This window comes from Pelobates fuscus, chromosome 3, assembly GCF_036172605.1.
Source record: "Pelobates fuscus isolate aPelFus1 chromosome 3, aPelFus1.pri, whole genome shotgun sequence".
Classification (NCBI taxonomy): domain Eukaryota; kingdom Metazoa; phylum Chordata; class Amphibia; order Anura; family Pelobatidae; genus Pelobates; species Pelobates fuscus.
The window spans coordinates 295,566,492-295,593,560 of NC_086319.1; the positions used below are offsets into that span (position 1 = coordinate 295,566,492).

The 27,069-nt window shown below is 37.8% G+C and overlaps 1 protein-coding gene across 1 annotated transcript; it reads left to right on the plus strand.

Moving 5' to 3' along the window:
• The first annotated feature begins 385 nt into the window (after positions 1-385).
• Positions 386-25,807, plus strand: CTDSPL2 (CTD small phosphatase like 2). The gene is made up of 13 exons (XM_063448703.1): positions 386-591; positions 9,965-10,181; positions 10,498-10,636; positions 10,808-10,957; positions 11,142-11,357; positions 11,453-11,531; positions 18,561-18,672; positions 18,758-18,844; positions 18,925-18,987; positions 19,295-19,374; positions 20,873-20,999; positions 23,092-23,187; positions 24,220-25,807. The coding sequence occupies exons 2-13, from the start codon at positions 9,987-9,989 to the stop codon at positions 24,283-24,285; spliced, it is 1,410 nt and encodes a 469-aa protein (XP_063304773.1). The 5' UTR covers positions 386-591; positions 9,965-9,986; the 3' UTR covers positions 24,286-25,807.
• The last annotated feature ends 1,262 nt before the right edge of the window (positions 25,808-27,069 follow it).

Genomic DNA, 27,069 nt, shown 5'->3' on the forward strand with positions numbered 1-27,069 from the left:
TCCTGTCTACAATGAAAACAATCCTATATATCGGTATATATATATATAAAATATATAAGTGTATTAAAGGTAGTGGTAATGTAGTGCATGTGATATTTAGATGTAAAATGTGCAGTTCCCATTCCTCTCGTTTAGTGAATAACCCCGGGGGGGGATTCCCAGGTAGGTAGGTACAGTACCCTGACCCGTGATGTAAGTGTTCCTCTTGGCTATCACTAGCCCCCCTAGCCTGACCCCACGGGTTGTGCATTTACACCTAATATCTCTCCATATCACTTGGGCTGGGGCTCGCTCTATGAAGCCGGTCCCGTTAACCCTATCCGTGCCATGTGCTTGTTAATGGGGAGCGCGGCTGGCTGTCCATTCGGCCCTTCAATCCCAATCCTTCCCTCTGCTCTCCTCCTCCTCGGCCGCGCATGCGCACTGCGCTGTATCCGGGTCCTGCGCTCTCGGTCGGCGGGAAATGGCGCCCGGGATTTAGCGTCCACGGCCCGGAGACACCAAGGAGGCCGGAGCCCGGGACATCTTGAGGGGCTCAGCTCGGCCTAGGGACACCCCGACACCTCCTCCGGAGAGCACCGGGCAGTGCAGGTAAGGCCCCGGGGCGGGCAGTACGCGAGGCCGCGGCTCGGGAGAGGCCTTGTCTGTCTGGCGGGCGGGAGAGAGAGGGAGAGCAGCGGCCGCCGTGTCTCCGAGTCTCCGAGCACCCACTGCTTCCACTATCTGCCTGCCTGCCTTACAGATTATAATGGACAGTAATGTCTGTATACAGGGTAACAAAGCTTGCATGGCGGCCGGCACAGGTGTGTGTGTGCATGTATGTGCATGGAGCTTCATGTATGTAGTATGTGCGCATCCAGGTGGGAGGCAGTGTGACAGTGCTTATAGTAGCAGTGTTCATAGGTCCACATCAATATAAACTATCTATACACACAGCCCAGCCTCTTCTAGTAATGCCTGCCTGGGATTGTGTATAATGTTCAGATTGGGGGGTGGGGGGGGGGTGTATTCAGGGGAAGCTGTTAAAATCATGCTGTTTAATTGTAATTCTGTTTTAAATAAAGCAATATAGCTATTAATTGAATGTACACATAGGGTCAGTGAAATGTAAACACACAGACATGTGATGCCTCTTCATGGAAGGGCTCACAGGCCAGAGATCATAGGTTTAGAGGTCATGTTTCTTACAGCCCCTAGACATCATCTATGATGGATTATGTAAGAAGTGCTTTAAAAAAAAAAAAAAGATTTCTCCTAATTCTTGTAGAACTACAAAAACATCCTTTTTGGTTCTTTGCCAGTAGAGCATCATGGGAGTTGTAGTTTGCAACAGCTGGAGAATCTTCACTTTGGTCACCTCGAGATCATGGAACGTTTGTACACTTTCACTGTAAACCATATTTCTTACAGTAACAAGCGACGTGCTGCATAAATGTATCACTTGTGGGAGGGTTCAGTTTATCCTAGACCAATTAAATCATTAGATCCCCATTGAACCAAGCTTCTCCAAGTTCGAGATTGTTGCATGCTCCCTGTTATTGTTAATCAGCTGTTAAGCACCAGTTTGTAATTATGTATTTTGTTTGTAATATGACTACCGTTTTTTATGTTGTACTCTGCATGACCAGTTAGGCTGTGTTATTGTGTTCCTTTTTATGTTTAGCTAGTTGTTTTTTCTCACCACACAAATCTTACAAATTAAAAAGGATACATAAATTAAAAAAAAAAAAAAATAGTAAGATTTGTGTCCCAGGATTAAAAAAAAATAAAAAAAAAAATGCATTATTCAAATAATGTAAAGTTGTTCACGGTTTAATCCTTTATGTGTAGTGGATTGACAATATGTATTGAACAACTAACCCTTCATATTGAAATATAGTGTCAGGAAGATAAAGTAGATATACCCTACTAGTTTTGTGTGGTATTGATTGCTTTTAGTTTAATGATATACTTCTGAGACAATTTGATAATGTAAACCTTTTTATAATTCTAGTAGGATGCAGTGTTGCACTTTGTGATTATCACAGTCTTGGTATGCCAGCTTGGTATGTCCTGCTGATTAAGTTGTTGATGTATGCAGCCTTGTATGTTTTTTTTTTTTTTTTTTTTTTTTTTTTTTTTTTTTATATAAGCAGTTTGTTTAATTTGGGATAAGATCCCTTCACTCTTATGGAAAGGACACTTTTTCTCATTCGCTCACCTCTAATAAATGGCATTAAAGTGCATACTGAGATGATTAGTGCCACGGGGGTTTAAAAGAAAAGGGTGAAGACGACACACAAAAACTGGTAAAAGTATATTTTAGCGTATTTTATTATTTGCCGTTTCGTTCAGATGTGATTTTAAGCAAAATAACTAACTCATAGTATTTGTCTTACCTAGAATGTGGGGGTAAAAGTGTATTTTAGCATATTTTATTATTTGGAGTTGGTTATTTTGCTTAATGTGCCACTTAATCACACCTGAACGGAATGACAAATAATAAAATACACTTTTACCCAAAAACTTGTCAGCACTAATGTTTCCAGGGCAACTCAATCACATTGTAATGTGCCAGTTGCATTTATGCACAGTCCGATATCTGAAAATAAATGTTGTGCAAGAACATGCACTCTTGGAAATTCCTTCAATGGTAGTGTGCAGGTGAGATGAATTTGCACGATATGCTCTGTGTTGGCCAGGACATCCAAGCATACTGAGTGAATTAAATTATAAAATGGTATAATATGAAAAGTAATACAATGACCTAAAGTTACATTTTACTTATGTTGTACAAAACATAATTTCCACTTCAAAGAGCATGAACAGTTCTTAAAGGAACAGTACATGCATCATAAACACTATGCGCTCAAGGAGCCACTACCTTCATTGCAGAATTGCACATCATGGCAGGGTTTAAAATGTATACTGTTGGCACCATACACATTACAGCTAGTTGTAGTTGTTATGGTGTCAGAAATCTTCTGGAACTACCTTATGGTAGGCATTCAAATTCTTTCAAATGGTTTGATGCTTATATGGGTCTCGCAGATGAGCACAGTATAGCCCCCTCTTCAGGTGTAGCTAAAGCAAAAGCTTTGCTTCTTCATTTGTATTGTCAATTTCATTGTAGTAGATAGCATGTTATCAATGAACAGCTACGTTTTGATATATTAAAACTTTCTAACAATTTGGTACTACCATTTATTTTTGTATTTTTTTTTTTGTACCGCATTTCCCATAATCCTCTGCAACTCAGAAGTGGCTGATGCAGATTAATGGCTTATGCATATACTCTGGTAGTAAAACACTGAGTCTGCAGTGTATATTTTCACATATGTGACAATGAGAGAAACAGATGGTGTGGAAAGCACTGTTTGCTAGCCTTGATTTTTTTACTCTAGAAACAGCAGAGCATCCCCATATTTGACTACTACTACTCTAAAACACATGAATGTGTTTAAGTTTGCCAACAAGTCTGGTGGTGTGATTTTTTTCTACTTCAAACCATTTAACAACCACTTCAGTCTTGGACATGCTTCTCACCTAATGGTTATGTTACAGAGTGTATGGTGCTATACCCCGGTTTAATGTCAAACAAGTGGTTGTAGTTCTATTGCGTCATCAAATAGTATTACAACTGTGTAGTTGGGAGGGGAGGGTTGCTGTAGTATTGTAACAATTGGAATTTATCCATTGGCACAGAGCTAATGTACGTATAGTTGGAGTGGTTATGGTGCTTATTGTCCCTTTAACTAGATCATTATTTCGTCACGTAGTAATCTTATCTATTTGTAATTGGCTTTTGTAGTCACGTCTTCCATCATTTCTGTAATGCTGCAAGGGTCATGGATATGTTGGCTCCAGCTGAATCATATAGTTTTATTTCTAAGATTTAACAAATACATTCAAGTGCAGTAATTCCTCAGTCTGTGTCTGGCATCTATCATCTTAGTACATAAATGGCCTTGCCTACCCTCCAGCTGACCAGGGCTACTTCAAACTGATGGCGTTTTCACTAGTCCCACTGTTAAAGAAAGTTGTCCAACATGAACACAGAAAAACAAATGCACAAAAAACAGCTTATCTGCTGTCAGGCCCATTTCAGTTTTTTATTTTGTTTACGTTGTTACGGTTACATTTAGAGAGTGAAGGCGCTGCAGTCCTTAAGCTGTCTTTGGGTGTGTGCCAAATTTGCACTGCACGTGGCACTAATATTTAATTTACTTTTTCGTCCAGTGGCCAGTGTCGGGCAGCTACTCAACTAATGCACAGGGGGCACTATTGTTGCTGTCCATTTTACGAAGCACATCATGCCACACAGGCTACACTAACCAAGAAATCCCATTCTTCCTTTTTGGTGATTGTCGTCTTCTTTATCCTGTAAAGTTGCAAGATAAGAAGTGAAGAGAAGGCAGGACTGCAGTAGGGACAATGAAAGTGACAAAGAGAGAAAAAAAACACTCTTGGAGTTGAACAGAATAAAAGGGATGGATAGAGATTGAGGCAAGAATAGGAAATCTGTCTGGGGGTGGGGAAACGGGGCAAGAAGACATGTCCTAGGACCTTGATGGCTTATTTTTGAACTGCAGATTTTTACACTACATACGTGATTATGTTTCTCCAATTTGCAGACAACCTGCCACCATGAAAAAAGTAATTTACCAATATCTGCACTATACTAATTATAGGACCTTAACATAAAGGGAAACTAAAATAAAATGAGAAATTCTGGTAACCACAGAGCTCTCATACATAAGTAAATAGAGAGGAATAATCTTTGAAATCTTTAATGTTGCATTTGGGAATGTAATAAGTTAAATGTTGCTGCTTACCTTAAATCATGGGAGTTGTAGTACTGCAACATCTGGGAATCTACCTTTTGGGCACACCTGCCTTAAATGAACATTCTGACATTGGGGATACAACCACGCGTTTCTAACATTGTTTTCTCTATCTAGATTATAGGGTACCCCTTAACAACTGAAATTAATTACTTTAGCCCTATGGTGCAGCCGACTCTAATTACTTGGATGAGATCACCATTACAGATGACACTGGCCAATCCAATGCTTCCCCATAGGGGACATGTGCAATCGCCGCTTTGCGTCAGTCAACCTTCTTCATAGAGATGAATTGGTTCAATGCATCTCAATGGGGAGTGTTCAACATCTGCATGCTGATAGGCCTCTAGGGTTAAGTGACAGTGTTCACAATTGTCAAATTGCAGGACAGTCTCTTTGTACCAGAGCTAGTACATCAAGCTTGTAGTGGGTCTGGTACTTAGTCTTTTTAATCATTACGGTAAGTGACATCTTAAGTTAAAATCAAGTCTTGATGAAGTTAATTTCGTGAAATTACCCTTAAAGGAACACTATAGTCGCCTAAATTACTTTAGCTAAATAAAGCAGTTTTAGTGTATAGATCATTCCCCTGCAATTTCACTGCTCAATTCACTGTCATTTAGGAGTTAAATCACTTTGTTTCTGTTTATGCAGCCCTAGCCACACCTCCCCTGCCTATGATTGACAGAGCCTGCATGAAAAAAAAAAAAACTGGTTTCACTTTCAAACAGATGCAATTTACCTTAAATAATTGTATCTCAATCTCTAAATTGAACTTTAATCACATACAAGAGGCTCTTGCAGGGTCTATCAAGCTATTAACATAGCAGGGGATAAGACAATCTTAATTAAACAGAACTTGCAATAAAGAGAGCCTAAATAGGGCTCTCTTTACAGGAAGTGTTTATGGAAGGCTGTTCAAGTCACATGCAGGGAGGTGTGACTAGGGTTCATAAACAAAGGGATTTAACTCCTAATTGGCAGAGGATTGAGCAGTGAGGCTGCATGGGCATGTTCTATACACCAAAACTGCTTCATTAAGCTAAAGTTGTTCAGGTGACTAGTGTCTCTTTAAATGTTGGTAATGTACAATACAATTAGGACCTACAACTTTAAAACCTGGAAAAAAGAGTGTTTACTTAATCATCTGTTACCAGCAAAAGTATGTCAAAAGCACCACCTTCTACCAGCATTCCTTGGGAGTTGTCGCAAGCACAGACCGTTCCAACTGCTCTCTTAGAATATACACTGATTTGAAATAAGATGCAAAATATGTGCCATCAAATCTGTTGCTTTATTGTTGAAAAGTAAACATGGGCTGAGGTGTGCACTTCAAAAAACTAGCAAAGCAAAAAGAATTTCAAAGGACCCAGGGGAGGATGACTGAAAAAGGGAAAAACAAAACCAAAAATCTACTTGGTAACAGGACATATATCGCACCCACTAAGTTAGCAGTGAAAATAAAGTATACCATCGTAAAAGGGCTAGGAGATCTTATTGCTTTATTGATTAAAATCCAACAGGTGTGAAAGAACAAGCTCCTATGTGTGCAAGGGGAAGGGGGATCAATTTAAAAGTTTTGATATTTAACAATCCATTTTCTACATCATAAACAAAATGGAGTGGGCCATGAAAACAATATTCCTAGTCTGTTTTCAGAAACATAAATACATAATCATTAAGCCCTCATATTCCTTACCTGTTTAGTTGTGACAGCCAATCTGTATGGAGGGTCCCACAAATAATGTCATATTACATGACCATGTAATATGCATAAGAAAACCTTATACCTCACATAAGCTAGTTCTTAAGACTGGTTTTCTTAAGGGGACGCTTCAAACACATCTTCCTCAATAAGATTGTTGCAAGGTAATTTTTCTTTTCTAATCTTCCTGCATGAATTTGCTTAATACAACAGTGATTTACAGTTATAAGCCTACAAACATGACAAGAGGAAGCTGTACCTCCTGCCTGTCCAAGTATTTGTACTCTTTGAATCCGCTGACAGGCTCCTTCACATCACTGTGCACCTGTTTTCAGCTTGGGCAGCAGTTTTGTTAACCCAAGAAACTTAACCCCTTAATGACAAGTCCGCTTTTCAATTTTCTTTGTGGACCAGGGCTGTTTTTACATTTCTGTAGTGTTTGTGTTTAGCTGTAATTTTCCTCTTACTCATTTACTGTACCCACACTTATAGTTTTTTCTCACCATTAAATGGTCTTTCTAAAGATACCATTATTTTCATCATATCATATAATTTACTATAATTTTTTTCCTCATACAATACGATGAAAAAATGTAAAAAAAAAAAAAAACCAAAGCACCTTTTCTAACTTTGACCTCCAAAATCTGTTACGCATCTACAACCGCCAAGAAACACCCAACACCCAAATAGCTTCTAAATTTTGTCATGAGTTTAGAAATACCCAATGTTAACATGTTGTTAGCTTTTTTTTTTTTTGTGGAAAGTTATAGGGCAATAAGTACAAGTAGCACTTTATTTAAAAACCATTTTCCCCCCAAATTAGGAAAAGTTACATTGTAACACTGATATCTGTCAGGAATCCCTGAATAACCCTTCACGTGTGTGTGTGTGTGTGTGTGTGTGTGTGTATGTGTGATATATATTATTATTTTTTTAGAAGACAACCTAAGGTATTAAACTTGGGGTATTTTGACTCTTTTCATGCAACCATTTTACCACCAAACATTGCCAAATTATAAATAATAATAATAATAATAATTGGTGATTTTTTGACACACATAGCAATTTAAGAATACATGTACTGAGAACTTTAAGAGTTTCTGCCCAAGAACACCCCAATATGTGTTCAGCAACATCTCCTGAGTACAGTGATACCACCCATGTATAGGTGTGTTGGGTTATCTGGGGGCTAAAAGACCTTATTTGGAGGGTACGCATTCCAGTTTTCCAACTTGGAATTTTCACAGCTGGTCATCATGCACCCATGTCCTATTTGGGACATTATTGAAGCCAGCCAATGTGATTTACCCCCATCAAACCATATATATTGTTTTTTGTTTTTTTTTTATAGTAGACAACACAGGGTATTCAATATGGGTTATGTCCAGTCTTATTTAGTAGTCACTTAGTCAAACACCCCTTGGGATTGCAATAAGGATACCAAAGAAAGGATCTATTTAAAAACTAAGTGAGAAGCTGGAAGACCAAACTTATGTAAAGCACTTCCTTTTAATAGTCCTAAAAGACTTGCGACTGGGCAACTATTGCTGCTCAGTCGCTAATCCAATAAATCAATGGTGGGAAACACAATACCTTTTTAAAGTGGTAAGAACCCTAAGTACCCCACACATGCCCGCGAGTAGGGGCTAATAAAATAAAGGGGATGTTGAGGGCTAGTGTCCCCTGTGGGAACTATTAAATAAAATGAATAGAGGGATATATTGTCCTTCCAACACATACCTTTTGGTGGCAGGTGAGGGTGCTAAAAATAATAGGGTACGTAGTTTTGGGGTAGGAGACTTTGGTGAACAATAAGTCCATCCTCCACTTTATTATATAGAGCCCCCTTCTTGCCACCAGTGGAAGTTGTCCCCCATTCCCCCATGTGATTATTTTTAGAGGCCCCACCAGCCGCCAATGGGTTGGGCTGGGGTGACACTTTCCTCCTGTTCATGCGTGATGGCTAAATACTGACTCAATGCTTTCCTATAGAGCTTTAACTGGCTCTGGATGTCCTCTTGCAGGTTGTGAGACTGTCCAGCGTCAGGCAACCTAAAGTCTGGTAATTTCCCGGAAGAGGCTGTCTTAGTACTGCAATATTTTATATTGCAGGACTAAGGGCAATAGGAACACTGCACCCAGACCACTTCAATGAGATGAAGTGGTCTGGGTGCATATAGTGTCCCTTTATGTTCTGCAAGGGAATGGGGATTTTTTTCAGTTCAACTACTTTGGCCTAAAATGTTAAACTTACTTTCAATTCCTGACTATTCTCACTTTACTCATAACACGGATAGTCGTCTGGTTGCATCAGTTTTTTTGGTTTGTTTTTTTATCGCAAATACCTAGCAACCTGGTGTTTAAAGGGACACGATAGTCACCTGAACAACTTTAGCTTAATGAAGCAGTTTTGGTGTATAGAACATGCCCCTGCAGCCTCACTGCTCAATCCTCTGCCATTTAGGAGTTAAATCCCTTTGTTTATGAACCCTAGTCACACCTCCCTGCATGTGACTTGCACAGCCTTCCATAAACACTTCCTGTAAAGAGAGCCCTATTTAGGCTTTCTTTATTGCAAGTTCTGTTTAATTAAGATTTTCTTATCCCCTGCTATGTTCATAGCTTGATAGACCCTGTAAGAGCCTCCTGTATGTGATTTAAAGTTCAATTTAGAGATTGAGATACAATTATTTAAGGTAAATTACATCTGTTTGAAAGTGAAACCAGTTGGTTTTTGTTTTTCATGCAGGCTCTGTCAATCATAGCCAGGGGAGGTGTGGCTAGAGCTGCATAAACAGAAAAGAAGTGATTTAACTCATAAATGACAGTGAATTGAGCAGTGAAATTGAAGGGGAATGATCTATACATTTAAACTGCTTTATTTAGCTAAAGTAATTTAGGTGACTATAGTGTTCCTTTAAGAAGCTCTGTTTTCTTTCTTGGTTACATCTTAGGAGTGGAATTACTTGAGGTTTTGATACTTTGCATATACAGTATTTTGGTTTTATTGCTACATGTTTGATTACAGTTGCCTTGCTCTCCTAACACTGTATTCAGTATACATATTTCTGGTTTATTGCTTGATGTTGCATCACTATAACTTTTTGTTTGTTGTTCTTTGTTTTTATCGTTAAAATTCAGTTTTAGCTCACTTACCTAACTTTTTTGTTTATTATATTGTATTTTTACACATGCATGGTGTTTACATTTTATTAGAAGCATCACACTCTGTGTGTGTGTGTATATATATATATATATATATATGTGTGTGTATATATATATATATATATATGTATATATATGTATGTATAAAATATATTACACTTTAATATTGCTTTCCTGGTGTGGGCTAATAAAAAAAAAATACTTTGGGTGCATGTACTTATCCCTCAAAATATGCTTGGTGACCCTCATTTTCTAATCTTCTTTTCTTAAGCTTTTATGTGGCGCTTATAAAAATGAGGCTGAGAACGCGGAAGGGGTCTCCGCGCAGCAGTCACGGGCCAGCTGGCCGCACTGCACGTAGCAAGAGGAAGCACTCTGAGGAGGAGGAGGAAGAGGAGAGCTCTGCTTTGGGACAAGAGAAACTGCCTAAACCAGACACCGGTTTACTCTCTACAATAAAAAATTTCATCAAAGGCAGTACACCCAAGGTATGCCAGTCAGTGTGAGAACTGGATAAATGTGTCTGAGGTTTAAGAACCACCAGCATAGACTTGATGACTATTGTCCTTCTTTATGTTTTGTAGTAGCAGGGCCCACACCGTATTTCCAAAATGTTGTTGTGTCTTAGCTGTGTTGGGAAGTGCAGATGTACACACTGATTTATATTGTAAAATGATTTTACAGCATGTTATGCAAGATTACCAGCGACTACTTATTATCACACATAATGGAGTATTTAATATAGTTATGGCTAACTTACAATGTTGAAACGATTTTAGATAATATTTTGCTCGGCCATTTTAGGAAGATCGAGAGAATCCTGCAAAAAGAAGCCGGGTGGAGCGCGATCTTGATAATAACCTCATCACCTCAACTCCACGTATTGTTGACAAACCAAGCAAGCCCATTGCACGTGTTAGGAGGAAAAGTCAAGTGAATGGAGGTATGGTCCCAACACATGTTCATGCAAGAGAAGATTATTGTGAATGGATGGTATGCTACAGACAGTAGCAAAGCTTTTATTCTTATTTTCCAAGGTTGTGATCTGTCTATATTCTCTTTCATGACATCTCTTATTCCATACATATAGTTTTCTTTTCCCTCTCTCTCTTAGAAGCTGCAGGTTATGAGGTGACAGCTCAGCATGTAAAGCAGAATGGGAAGTTGGATGATCTATCTGGGCCAGGAAGCCCCCCCAGGACCACACTGCTGGGAACAATATTCTCTCCTGTCTTCAGCTTCTTTTCACCAGCAAATAAAAATGGTTTGTTTGTTTTTTGTTCTTCATGATAGTGTTTACATACTACTGTTGGTTGTGCGTGAAGCATTATTTTCCTTTTCCACACTATATCTATACCTGATCACTTAATTATTTTCAGCCTCACATCGTTGTCGTCAAGCGGTGTTTTTTTTTTGTCGTGGTTTTTTACATAGTTTAATTATTTTAGGAACGTCTGGGTCAGACTCCCCAGGTCAAGCGGTGGAAGCTGAAGAGATTGTAAAGCAGCTAGACATGGAACAGGTGGATGAAATTAGCACCAGCACCACCACTTCCACTAATGGGGCCTCCTACCCCAGCCCAGGGGCGCCTGTGCGGACTACTGCTAACAGCTGGCTGGAGGGGGCTGAAGAATCCCCTGAGAGAGACATGCCACCTCTTACAGGTAACTGACATCTTTGCTTTTGTTTTTTTGGTCATGTCCGCTCCCCCCAACCCCTTTCTCCTCAAGACTTATATTTTGCTTTTATATCTTTGTAGCACCAGTGTCCCCTGACAGCGGATACTCCTCAGCACATGCCGAAGCTGCTTATGAGGAAGACTGGGAGGTCTTTGACCCGTGAGTCTTAAAAAAATAAAAATAAATCAAATGTATTGTTAAACATATTCCACAGTTATCTGCCCACTGATCCTCTCAATTACAGGTTATATCGTGCAGGATGTGGAAATATCCATATATTAGGTTTAAGTGAGACATAATGGCAACTAATAGTGTTGAATTCTTTTATTTTATTTTTTTTGTTCAATCTTAAATCTAACCCTCACAGTAAAAATATTTGTATTGGAAAATATGCATTAATATACTTCACTCCAGTTAAGTTTGGGGTTGCTCCTGCTCCTTTCTGTTAAAGTCATTGCCAAATGATATGTGAAAGCATTTAAATTTGTATTATTTCTTTGGTACATAACGCATTAAGTGTTTTGTCAATATGTAGTTCAGCTTTGTATGGGCAGTTGTACATCTTGTAGCTGTTATCGCATTATTCAGAGAAAACAAAAATGTACTAGCCAAAACTTATAGCAGCTGACAGTAATTTTCTCATGATTGTGCATTCTTGCAGCCTCATTGACATTGGATTGCCCAGTTGCCATCCTGTTAATATTACAGACAGCTGTACAGTTTATACAACACTATACAGTTAGTAATACATTGAAAAGGGTTAAACCTTTTATTCACTTACCTGTTTCCTGCACGGACGTCCCTCTGTGCTGGATCACTGGATCACTCCTCCAGCAACATCAGTGTGATAAGGCATCCTAATGCGTGTGTGTCACAAGTACTGCACATGCATTAAGCCTTCCCCATTCAACCAGTGCTTTTCTATGGGGGTTTTGAAGACACTGGATGTCTTTTCTCAGAGTTAAACTCCATGAAAATCCTGGAAGTGCTTCTAATGGCACTAGAGATTGTCTTAGCCAAGTAATGTAAACATTGCAGTGTTAAAGGGACGGGGCACTGCACACAGACCACTTCAATGTGATGAAGTTGTGCCGGTAGTGTCCCTTAAAACATTTTTTTGGGGGAGGCATGCTTGAGGAGAGGTGGGTTTTCCCTATAATAGAAAGCGTGCAAATTTATCAAACCATCAAGGATTATAGAATGCACGAACACTAAAAAGACATACAAAATAAGGGATTTTGCACCACCAGATTAGTGTATCTGATAACTTGCAGCTGCAAAGACCAATATGTTGGAAAAACTTATCAGGAATTTCGCAGAAGAATTCTTCAGCATGTTTAATTCCATTACAAATGTAAGAATTTCAACCCTTGAACGGATCCATCCGAATACTAGAAAAGACAATTTCAATCTAACATTGTTGAAAAAGGAATCCAAATGGATCTACAAATTAAAAACACTTGCACCACACGGTCTGAATGAATAATTTAATTTTACACTGCTTATTCACAACTAATCTAATAAGTGATTATCCGAACAATTCTTCAATCCCATTTCTTAAAAAATCTGAATATAATAAGAGCCCCATTGATAATTATTCACCCACAATTTAGTGACTTCCATTAAGATGACTAAACACAATCCCAATGATAATAAGTGCATTACCCATGTCTGAGTACCATAATACATTTTCTGAGTCTGGACTCAAAATTGTTGAGATTTAGTTGCTAATAATCATGGCACATACCTTTTTTATAATTATATCCAACTACTGGTACACACATAAAGGACTAATGACACTGTATTACTTCAACACATTATCTTAAATAATCTTTGAGACTAATACCCTCCCAATCATTGGTAAACTGTCACACTTTTTTCATATGTAATTATCTTTATTCTTTCACTTTTTTTTTTTTATTAGTAGATTTCAACAAAGAAAAAAAACTCCTAATTATACAGATCCACCCCATCTATTTAAAAACACTCTACATATTCCCTTTTCGATCTGTGAATGGCACAACATAGAGCGATAAAAAGGGATACTTTGTATAACAAAGGACTATTAATTAAAATGATACTAACATATCATTTGGAGTAATCTACTTCATACTGGATACACTTAAACTAAATACACCTTCTTATGATTCAGCTCCACATTATCTCACAAACTTTAATTTTCAATATGTATCCGTTTTTATATTGTTCATATTTTTATTTCATATACTGTGAGTACCCCAATTAATATCAGATTCTACATATTACTTTTTTTTTCTATTTCTCATTACCACTTACCAACACAGTTACAGCAGTATCACTAAAGGTTAATTTTATTTTAAGCGTTGGCAGAGATACACCCCTTTCTATTCTCATTGGATAATTTAAATCCACTCTGACCAATCACCATAGATACCCGGATTCATAAGCTAAGCTATTTATGAGCTAACTGGCAAAACGCGCGCGTCAGGGGCTCAGGTAGCACAATACTATAGATGTCAGTCTGTCATTACCGTATATCTAGCCGCGGCAAGTGACATTACAGCTACCTTTCACGGACTGGTTCTCCACTGTTATTTTAATTTATTTTCTAGCGGTTTGGGCATGGATGGCAGCTTAATGTGATAGTAGAATTTTGGGTGAGTGCCCTAGAAGGCACCTTAGCCTCTACTTTTATCTTGATTATGCTACCATTTACTCTCTATCTATTTAGACATATATACATATAATTTTTTTTTTTTCTTGTTTTTTTTTTTCCTCTCATCCACTTCTAAGCTGGGGTTCTAGTAGCACACCAAGTATACTATAGGTGTCAGTTCTAACGCACACAAAGTTGCAGTGACTGAAACTGCAGCTACCCCTATTTTCACTCTGAGTACTATTAAACCAATCGGTAACAATTTAAATACCCGGAACCTTAGCCCAGTATAACTATACAGTGGAGACATATCCGTTTTTATTATATATTTTTATTATTTTTTGTTATATACAATTGCACCTATTTTAACTTACTAGAATAAAAGTTAAGTCTTAATAGACACTGTTTGCTCTCACATAGATACACTTTTGGAGATTTATTTTTGTTTTGTTTTCTTTTTTTATTGAATTTTTTCATTGAATTAACCAACCAGGGGTTAACCCCCATTATTTTTCCAATAAATCTCGAAAGTATCTGTCTCTACTCTTTCTATACGTATTGGCTCAATTATCTCCCTTTTTTTTTTTTTTAATGGGTTTTCACTACAGGATGAAAGAGGCACATATTTAATATTATAAAGTCCATGTGTCGGGCAGCATGACAAAACAAAATGAATATGGTTCTCTGTCAGGTCTTGGTGTCCCTTTTGCATTCTTCCTTCTCTCAGGACCAACAACAGAACGTTCAGAATTTTCATAACGGGAATTAGCCAAACCCTGGTCGTAATTAAGGTTTAAATCTCATTGTTCTGCTGTAGTACACTTGCATCTATCATATATATGGAAATATATATATATATATATATATATACACACACACACACACACACACATAGGCTGAAAAGAGACATGTGTCCATCAAGTTCAGCCTTCCTCACATTTGTTTTTTTTTTTTGCTGTTGATCCAAAAGAAGGCAACAACCCCAGTTTGAAGCACTTCCAATTTTGCAACAAACTAGGAAGAAAAACTTCCCTCTTGACCCCAGAATGGCAGTCACATTAATCATTGGATCCTTAATACATAGATCAAGAATCCTTTTACTCTGCATTGAAAAATTATATCCTTGAATATTCTGTTTTTGCAAGTATGCATCTAGTTGCTGTTTGAAAATCTGTACAGACTTGGATAAAACCACTTCTTCAGGCAGAGAATTCCATATCCTATTTGTTCTTCCGGTTGAAAGAAAACTTTCCTTTGCCTTAGGCTTATGTAAAGTCCTGTTTGTGAATATATTTCCACACAATGGTTTGTATTGGCTACAAATATATTTGTATAATGTTATCATATCCCCTCTCAGGCGGCGTTTTTCTAAACTAAAGCGGTTTAAATTTGTTAAAGGACCACTCTAGGCACCCAGTAGGATTAACCCTTTTTTTTTTTTTTATAAACATAGCAGTTTCAGAGAAACTGCTATGTTTATACTGAGAGTTAATCCAGCCTCCAGAACCTCTAGTGGCTGTCTCATTGACAGCCGCTAGAGGCGCTTGCGTGCTTCTCACTGTGAAAATCACAGTGAGAAGACGCCAGCGTCCATAGGAAAGCATTGTAAATGCTTTCCTATGCGACCGGCTGAATGCGCATTCAGCCGATGACGTCGTGAGGAGAGGAGGAGGAAAGCTCCCCGCCCGGCGCTGGAGAAAGGTAAGTGTTTAACCCCTTCCTCTCTACAGAGCCCGGCGGGAGGGGGTCCCTGAGGGTGGGGGCACCCTCAGGGCACTATAGTGCCAGGAAAACGAGTGTTTTCCTGGCACTATAGTGGTCCTTTAACCTTTCTTCATAGCTAAAATATTCTATTACTTTTATAAACATTTTTTAGCCTGCCTCTGCACTTTTTCTAGTGCCACAATATCCTTCTTTAGAACAGGTGCCCAAAATTGCACAGCATATTCAAGATGTGGTCTTACCAGTGATTTTATAAAGAGGCAAAATTATATTCTCCTCCTGAGAATGAATGCCCTTTTTCATGCATGACACTACCTTACTGGCCTTAGCCACTGCTGATTGACATTGTTGCATAGTTTGTTGTCTATAACCATTCTCAAGTCCTTCTCGTGTGTGGTTTTCTCTAATTCACTTCCATTAAGGGTATAAGTTACTTGTGCATTCTTGATGCCGAAGTGCATAACTTTGCATTTTTCTACATTACATTTCATCTGCCATTTGAGTGCCCAGGTCCCCGGTCTATCTCACTCTGCAGGAAAGTAATATCCTGCTCACATTGTATTACTTTACAGAGTTTTGTGTCATCTGCAAACACTAAAACATGACTTTCAATGCTTTTTTCAAGATCATTTTTAAACATGTTAAATAGAAGGATGTCAAAACAGAACCCTGAGGGACACAACTTGCCTCCTCTGTCCACTTGAAAATGTACCATTAATGACAACTCTCTGAATTTTCATCTATACCGATTTTCTTTGCGTTTGAACACTAATCTATTCTGTGGAACTGTATCAAACATCTTGGCAAAATCCAAATAGATCACATCCACTGCAACACCCTGATCTATACTTCTACTTACTTCTTCATAGAATACAATCAAGTTAGTTTAACATGACCTGTGCATCATAAAACCATGCTGATTTTTGCTGATGTTTTATTAAAATTTATGTAAAGGTGTGTATGTATATATATATATATATGTGTATATACATAATGTGTGTGTGTGTGTGTGTGTGTGTGTATATATATATATATATATATATATATATATAATAACTTATTATATTATACCAAAAGCACAGCAGAATTTGGCACTCTATTTTCAAGTGGCGTTGGGTATAGTAAACCTCTAAATTCATTTATCCGCTTAAGGTTTAACACCCCTGTAATTTTCACTCCACACAGGAAATGTGACTGAGTGTAGGGAAGTTGAGGGTTAATGAAACATTTGTCTGTTTTAGCCCTATATACGAGAACAAGAACATCCTTTACCTTCCAGCCATAATTCTACATCACTAGCTGTGGTCCCACCAACTCATTTGCAGAAAACAAAAGTAGCAATTCTTGACTATTGTCACTTAAGCAAATAATGCTTTGAGAGTTTCGTCTGTACTGTAAGGAAGTTTTGTATCACAGACTGATTTATTGACATCGAGGCATTAGCTATTTTGTGCATCAGTGTCTGAAATGAATAGGTGAAAACGCTATATAATCTAGAACAGTGTAGCATGTAAAACACAGTGATCGTGTGTAACACAATAATGATTATAATGTTGTTGCACATATGAGATGCATATTAAGTAGGGATCGACCAATATTTTTATTTACTGATTTTTTTGTTTTTGTTTTTATAGCCGATACCGATAATCTGTGAACTTTCAGGCCAATAACTTACCGATGTTCTGTACATTTACCATTTTGAATAAATAAACTATTTATTTCTAAAGGTAAATGCACAAAATATACATGCCACATGTAGTGGATGCAGTGTGTTTAGACAGGGGAGCTGTGTGTGTTTGTGTAGTGTGTATATAATGTATGCAGAGTGTTTGTGTAGTGTGTATAGAGAATGCAGTGAGTGTTTGTATAGTGTGTATAGTGTGTGTGTATAGTGAATGCAGTGTGTGTGTGTTTCTGTAGGTATGTAATTTGTGTAAAGTGGAGGTGGGGCATTTTTTATTTTAATTGTTTTTTTTAACCCCTTAAGGACACGTGACATGTCATGATTTTCTTTAATTCCATAAGTTTGGTCCTTAACCACTTAAGGACACAACTTCTGAAATAAAAGGGAGTTATGACAGAATATTTCCGTCATGTGTCCTTAAGGGGTTAAATATAAAATATATATATATATATATTTTTTTTTTTTTTGTCCCCCCTCCCTGCTTGTTACCTGGCCATGGAGGGGGGTATGGCATTCCCTGGTGGTCCTGTGGCATGGACTGTGCAGTGGGGGCCCAGCACACTCTCCCCCCACAGCTCCCTTCATCTCCCCTGTCTAACTTTGACGGCTGTGGGACTTGCAAGATTTACACAGGGGAACTGAAGGGAGCTGCTGGAAAGGTAAGTAAGAGTGTGCTGGACCCCACTGCACAGGACCACCAGGGAATGCCAAATCCCCCTTCCCTGGCCAGGTAAGGACACATGACAGAAATATTCCGGACTTCCTTTTATTTCAGAATCTTTATTGGCCGATACCGATATTGCCGAAAATACCGAATATCAGCTGATATTGACCAGACTGATAATCTGTCGAGCCCTATTAAGATATTTCTTTACATTACCTTCCCAGTATTATAGGGGAAAAAATAATCCAGTATTTAGCTAAACAAGCCGGTACTCCTCCTACAACTGTTATTGGTTGAGAGAACATCAATGTAAGAGACAAACTTTTTAAGTTCTACAGGTTTGTGTCAGACATTGTATGATATTGTGAAATCATAATTTTGCTTTAAACAAATCTACAGCCCTGTAAGAATGTGATATGTTTTATTTAGTAATTTATACACCTCATGTAAGACCTAACATCACTTCCTAATGTTTCCGCACAGATATTACTTTATCAAGCATGTTCCACCGCTCACTGAAGAGCAGCTCAACAGGAAACCGGCTCTTCCTTTAAAAACTAGGAGCACACCAGAATTCTCCCTTGTCCTGGACCTGGTAAGTACATAACGTAGGAAAGTCATTCCAATGCTGAAGACCCAAGCAGAACTTGGTTTTCTGTAACTTAATGTCTGTCACGCAGGATGAAACTCTGGTGCATTGCAGCCTCAATGAACTGGAAGATGCAGCCCTTACATTTCCTGTACTTTTCCAGGATGTTATTTACCAGGTAAAGCTACGAAAATGAAGACCATCTCAGTTGAGATTTGTTTCTCTCAGCCAGTTTTTAAACTTAATTTTCTGTTACAGGTCTATGTGCGATTAAGACCTTTTTTTCGTGAGTTTTTGGAGCGTATGTCTCAGATCTATGAGGTGAGTTGTGTGTAGTTTTTATTTATTTATTCCTTGTTATTCTGAACATTATGAGTAACTTCATTTACTCCCCAACTCCTGAAACTCCTAAACATGCTGAAAGTCCCAGTTTTATAAAATTCTAAATTAATTAGTTATTAATTAGTTTATGTTTTCCTTCTTGGGTCTGAAAGTATGGAGAATTGTTTTTTAATGTACATTTTTTGTATATAATTGACTGTTCTCTTGTGTTCAAAAGGTGTGTTTGTAGAAATGTGCTTACTATTACTTACACTAATTGGTTTCTTTGCTTCTGTTAAATCAATAGATAATCCTTTTTACTGCATCAAAGAAAGTCTATGCAGACAAATTATTGAATATATTGGATCCCAAGAAACGACTGGTCAGGTAATCTTGATTCATGTCTACCTTGTGTTTCAGATTCTGTTTTTATATTCCTCTTTTGTTCTTTTTGTAAAGCCCTGCACTTAATAGGATGTAGAGTTTTGTTTGAAACCTAGAATGTGACGGCAGATAAGAACCATTCGGCCCAGATAGCCTTATGCCTATCCCAAGAATGCTTACACTCCTTTACTGTGTTAACCTCTACCACTTCAGCTGGAAGACTGTTCCATGCATCCACTACCCTCTCAGTAAAGTAATACTTCCTGATATTATTTGTAAACCTTTGCCCCTCTATTTAAGACTATGTCCTATTGTTGAGGTAGTTTTTCTTCTTTTAAATATAGTCTCCTCCTTTACTGTGTTGATTCCCCTTATGTATTTAAATGTTTATATCATATCCCCCCTGTCTTGTCTTACCTCCAAGCTATACATGGTAAGATCCTTTAACCTTTCCTTGTAAGTTTTATCAGGCAATCCATGAACCAGTTTAGTAGCCCTTCTCTGAACTCTCTCTAAAGTATCAATATCTTTCTGAAGATACGGTCTACAGTACTGCCTACAGTACTCAAAGTGAGGTTTCACCAGTGTTCTGTACCATGGCATGAGCACTTCCCTCTTTCTACTGCTAATATCTCTCCCTATACAACCAAGCATTCTGCTAGCATTTGCTGCTGCTCTATTACATTGTCTGCCTTCCTTTAAGTCAGCTAAAATAATTACCCCTAAATTCCTTTCCTCAGATGTTGAGGTTAGGACTCTATCAAATATTCTGTACTCTGCCCTTGGGATTTTACGTCCAAGATGCATTATCTCGCACTTATCCACATTAAATGTCAGTTGCCACAACTCTGACCATTTTTTTTTTAGTTTACCTAAATCATTTGCTATATCTCTCCTGTAACATAAACCCTGTTACATACCTTAGTATCATCAGCAAAAATACATACCCTACCATCAAGACCTTCTGCAATATCACTAATAAAAATACTAAAGAGAATGGGTCCAGGTACAGATCCCTGAGGTACCCCACTAGTGACAAGCCCATGCTTCGGATTTACTCCATTGACTACAACCCTTTGTTGCCTGTCACCCAGCCACTGCCTTACCCATTCAACAATATTGGAATCCAAACTTAGATTGCAGTTTATTGATAAGCCTTCTATGTGCAACAGTGTCAAAAGCCTTACTGAAATCTAGGTAAGCAATGTCTACTCCCATGTTGTCTCTGATCTTGAAATCCATGTGATTTTAGATGTTCAACAATCCTATCCTTCAACATGATTGCCATTACTTTCCCCACTATTGAAGTAAGGCTTACTGGCCTGTAGTTGCCAGACTCCTCCCTACTACCTTTCTTGTGAATGGGCACAACATTCGCTAACTTCCAATCTTCTGGGACTTACTCCTGTTAATGATGGGTTATATAAATCTGTTAATGGTTTGTGTGTGTGTGTGTGTCCCCTCTAATAATCTCTCTATTTATTTACTTTCCTGTCTATAGACACAGGCTGTTCCGCGAGCACTGTGTGTGTGTCCAAGGGAATTACATTAAGGATCTGAATATCCTGGGAAGGGATCTGTCTAAAACAATCATCATTGATAACTCACCACAAGCCTTTGCATACCAGGTGAGAAATGAATACTGGGCAGATTTACTTGTAATAAAGAGGAATCAATTACCTTCATTATGCGGTTTAGGACTATGCTGCAGAGTTTGTCATTGGTCTTCTTGTTCATTGGACCTCCAATGACTTCAAGATGTTTCCATTTTTGTGTGGATATTGGGTGTATTGCTCTCTTATCCTCCAAAGCATCTAGTTTCTTGGTCAATTTATTTATTTTTATTTTAAATGTAATATCCCTACTGTTAAAATTTATATAAGTTTACAATCTAATTTGTGTACCTTGATACAACAGGTAGAAGGGGAGAAAATACAGTTAAATACTTTTGATAACAAATAATGTGGTGGCATCATAAGAAGTGATGAAGGTCACCATTTTGTATCAGTAATTGCATGTAACTGTGTAAAAAAACAAAGTAATAGGTCGCGCTGTACAGAAATAGTACAATTAAAGGATAAAATGAGAGATAAAAAATAAATAAATATACAATAAAATAAATATAAGGATAAGCGTAATAGTCCCAATATGTAGTGGATTCCAATAGACTGATGGAAACTTGATACTGTAGTCAAATAAAACGCTGGATCTTCTATGGTATAGGCAATCTTGACTCAATGATGAGCATGCAAATAGAAAGACAGGGAGACTCCAATAGTGCAGACTGTATTGGCATAAATAAAGTAAAAAATAAAATAAAATGGGTGTAGGGGAGGTATTTCACTCACCTATGCAAGAGCATGTACTTGCTCAAGTGTAATCAGCATTCAGTGGCGTTTATCCCCCACTGGCGGGACATAGATGTGGGTAATTCCTCAAAGTAAAGGAAAAATAAAATATAGTGCTCACTGTATATAAAATATAAGAGTAAGACTTAAAAAATAGAGAACGTACTCACATTTGAATGAGCAGGATATACTGCTCACTATGATGGCGTGGGTGGTATAATCCCCACCTAGGATTCTTTGGACAATAGTCAGCTCCAAAATGACGTGTAACCAGGTTAAGAGAGAAAAAAGTAATATAATATAAAATATAAAGATAAAATAAAATAAAAGGTATATGGCAAATGTATGGTGAAAAAAGCCAATATTCCTTTATTAGTACAAATATAAAATATATATATAAAATTAGCCAAAACGCGTTTCGCCACACAGGGCTTTATCAACTGGCAATAATATACAATAACCTGGTAAAATGAAGCTTATATAGACTTGAAGAATACACGATTGTTTGAATTATGGCGCCAAAATGACGTCATCAATACAATGAGAGAAATACAGAAATGTTAAAAAGCATAAACATAACTTAAAAGTAACGAGTATTGATTTATAATAGAATTATTAACTGAATGCTATAAAAATCAATTAAAAACGAGTGGTTATAATGTTAGAAAAGAGTAAAATAGATGGTCATGTGATCGCGAGCTGCCGCGATCACATGGTGCGTCCCAATGCTTATTGGGAAATGTAGTACGTATGATGGTGAGCTGGGGAGACCGGAAGGGTAAGGGACACGTGACCGCGATCGCTCGCGGTCACGTGATATAACATGGAACTTAGAGAGGGTGTAACGTCTGGACGGAGGCTGGCTTGTGAGGGCACACCTCCGTCCAATGGTAGCCAGTAGGGAGGTGGGACACGTGATCGCGAACGCACGCGGTCACGTGTTGTGACACAAGGCATTATGGGGAATGTAGTGTCCGGAGATGCAGCCCTTGTTTAAAGTAAAAACGGTCAAAAAAGTATTATATTATATCATAATGAAAAAGAAAAAGAGATATAATATGGTAGGGGACAAAATGGAAAAGATATGTATATAAAGGGGAAAAAAAAAGGGGGGGGGGGGCTCAATGCTAAAAAATATGTTGGGAATAAAACCAAAAAGAGAGGAACTATACACATGTAAAAATAAAAGGGGACAAAAAATATAAAAGATAGCATGTAACTGTGTGCCTGACTGTATGAGCTGTATAGATGCAACACCTACATGAAATTATATAAGTACTCCTTACTTACAAGTAACATCTGAACAACTAAGCAGTTTTTGTTTTATTTTTATTTATAATCTGTATAAACTAAAAGATGTCTTCTTTCTCAGCTTTCAAATGGGATACCTATCGAGAGTTGGTTCATGGATAAGAATGACCAGGAGCTGCTGAAGCTTGTCCCTTTCCTGGAGAAGCTTGTAGAACTGGTGAGCTTGATCTTTACATATTTTGGTGCAAAAGAAAAACCCGCTTATGAATGAAGTTATCTTGCTATTCAGTTTTGAGTTGGAAACTAATAATTTCTGACTATAAATAATAGCATTTTAGCAAAATAACTATTTATAAATTATGCATGTTCTGAAACCGCAGCTACATTTAAAGACATGGCAGAACATGGCAGTGAGCACTCATGTATTTTGGGTGATTATCAGCTTTGGTGTGTTGAGTCTTCATTGACTTCTATGAGAAATACACTGAGTATCACCTCTGCACAACTCTACTAAATTCAGATTCCCAGTGTATCTGTGTGCGTTCAAAGCACTTTGCTATGGATGGAAAGCCCCAAGAGCAGAGCTCTATCCCAGAGTTCATTAACACATTAAAGGGACACTATAGTCACCTGAACAACTTCAGCTTAATGAGGTTGTTTAGGTGAGTGCTACAGCTACCCGGAGCCTTTTTCTTGTAAGCACTGTATTTTCTGTGTTTACATTGGAAGCTTGGAACACCTCTTGTTGCAGTCAATCAGACGGCCACCAGAGGGACTTCCGAGTTCAGAGGCCCTAAAAAGGCCTCACGTCTCATGTATTCACGCATGGGTGAATACATCAGACGGGCTATCAGCACACAAAGCACTGTGAATGCGCTTTGTGTGCTGATAGCCTGTCAGCACTGCTGTGGGCGTGGCTTCAGCTGACAGCTGAAGCCCGAACCCACAGGCACACTTTCTGTCCACAATAGTGGTTGATAACTTTAGGGCCCCCACCCGCCGCACAGGGGTGGGGGCCGGGGGACGACAGTAGGTTTTTAATTGGGGGCTGCAATGGTTTGGGAGCTAAAATCTTTCAAAGAAAGGAATAGGGTAAGGTGCAGACAGATCTGACATTTTGGTTAAAAGGCATCCCAAGTTACCTACTAAACATCAAGTTTCAGAATGTCTTGTGATTGGTCATTTAAAGTGTATACATTTTTTTTTTATTTATTTATTTTTTGAAATGTAATTTTTTTTTTTTTTGCAGAATGAGGATGTGCGACCTCACATCAGAGACAGATTTCGCTTGCATGACTGCTTGCCCCCAGACTAGAATTGACAGTAGTCACACCTGCAGGACCCCCCTGGACTAGGACAACAATCAGATACCTGCAGAGCTGCCGGACCCAAGGACTTGTACACAACCATTTGCCATAACTGCAGAAGGCATTTCTTTTATTTGTCTGGAAAGGGGGGAGGAAATGGAACGGTTTCATCGTGACATATTATGACTGGTGTAATGTCACCAGGCAGCTTCTCGTACTCCCAATCAATCACTTCTTGGAAAAACCCTTCACTGTCTGTAAGCCACAGGGCACATCCTATTCTCTGTCTAGTAGCCCGTCCATGTCAACCGGAACAGCCAGTGAGAGTTTTTTTGGTTTTGTTTTGTTTTATACCATTTTTTGGATTTAACCTCCCGAGCATTGAACCATATTAGTTTAGTATTACATTATCCATTCCTTGTATTTCAGTTGCTTCGGTTTGTTTTAGTAGCCAAACTATTTTTTTTTATCATTTTTTTTTTTCCTTTTATTGTATTATAATATTTGGCTGTTTTTATTTTTCTGCTTGCATAATGTATATTTGTTTTTTTTATTTTTGTTTTAAGATAAAATCTTAAGGTTCTCCATGTAAACTCCATTTTAGAAATACATATATATATTTTATATCATCTGTAATAATCTATCTTAGTAATTTTTGTTTTTACACTTTTTACAATTAAAAAGTGATGCGCGTGGGGGAATGTGGCATTGTATACAGAGACAAGAGGGGTGTACCTGTTTGTGGCTAAGTACAAAGTGGGGGTTGCCTATTAGGCGATGAGAGCAGGAACTCTAATCTCACAATCTTCCCTCTCTACCTGTCTGTTTGTACACACCGATACATGCACCTATACTACACAGACCTATATGTATATTTAGGCCTCCCCCCTACCCCATCCACAGCTCTGGTACTGACACAGCTGCTTCTGAAGGATGGGTATTTTTGTATGATGTGATCCTCTATCCCTGCAGGGAAGGGTTGTGGGAGGGGGTACGTGGGAATGTTTTCTCCGGTGGGTGTACTTGTAAATGTTTGGCTGTGCACTCGCATTCAGACTGAAGAGACGGCACTTTTTTTTTTCCTTTAAAAAAAAACAAAAAACATAAAATAAAAAAAAAGGTTTGTATTTTGTAAGCTTGTTCAGAGAGTACAGTATTGGAAATTAAAGAACTCTACAGAGGAGGCTGTTCATCCTTTCTTTTGTTGTTTTTATGTATATTACCTGTTTAACTGTATGCCATTTATTGTATAAATTACACATGGATTCATTTTCAAGTCACTCCTTAAAGTAAGGAGTTTTTTTTAGTAAGTTTTTAGGAAAACATTTAATTTTTGTATTTTTGATTTTAAAGAAAAAGCATGAGTTCTGTCATATTTTCAGTGTATTAATGAAGATTTTAACCTTTACCCTGGGTGGCTGTCTTATTCCATAGCAATCTGTGTGTTTTATTGGTGCAATATCATGCAATGGGTTTTGAATGAACTGCTGAGGAACATGGTAATACATATGATTGTTTTGTGAAAGGGAATAGAGGAGATCAGGACAGATTTTGTTTAAAAAGAAAACACAGAAAAAAATGTTTTTGTATATGAATACTTGACCTGCAGGTTGTTCATGGCCATCTTAAAACTGTCTGCCACCTGGAAATAAAACTCAAAAAGTTTACCTTTTTATATTAAAACAATATCTTCACTCATCTCTGCCATGTTACCTGTTAATGCAGTCTGTCTTCTCTCCATAATCAAACTCATTCCTCATAGGCATTATTTTGCTTTTCACTAATTTCATTCTTTATGCAGGTTACTTTTACTGCCTAGGAATGAGAGAATTTCTCTCGTCTCTGCCTTGTTGCTTTTTATAGAGTTTGCGTGTGTTACTGTTCAGTGCTTTCATGTTTGATAATTAATCTGGGAGCAATTTGAGCTTGTCACACCTTTTTGTCCCTGCTTGTTTTGACAACCGTACTCTATTTAAAACTAAAAGTCATAAAATGCCATTTATCCTAATTTTATATGAACGAGCTTGTTATTTTAATAACAAGAATAAACTTAGTATTGTTGAAAATAAGTATCAGACACTTTAGATTCACGCTCCCTGTTTTTGGGGTATATTAGTTTTTCCCCCGAAACTCACTGCCCCTTCCCCCTCCGTTTGAATCTGTCCTCCTTTATCTAATGCATGTCAGTGGAAAGTTCATCGTTTCAGCTATACTCTTTGACAAATAATTTCATCTGATAACTTATTTACTTATTCCTATACAGACTGCATTATTTTCCCACTGCAAAAATTGTGAGAGTTTTGCTTACAAAGAGTTTAGCAAGTCAGTTGGAAAAAATGTTTTTTAAAAACGTACTTTGATAATTCAAATTTGTATGTAAAAAGATTGTTTAATTATGTAATAGACATAAACTTTTTGAAAGTTTCACCACTTCAGGCAGATGCAGTTAAATTTAGCACAGCAGTACAAAACTGCATGCCCATTGACAGCAGTATATATATTTTTCCTTAAGAGACTTGAAAGCCAATACTGAATACCTTATCCGTGTGAAATCCCATGCTCGCAAATGGATCTGTCAAATCAACTCAACCATATTGTTTATGTAAGGAGAGCTATATTGTTTACATAGTCCCGGAAAAACTTGCCCTAGCAATCTGTTTTGTGAATAGTGTCTTTGCCAGAGCTTGATAATAATTGTGAATGCAGCAGTTTTACAGCACACAGGCCACAACCTGTAGTTTAGAAATAATTTAATACATGTATGCATAACAATAATTTACAAAGAATTGTAT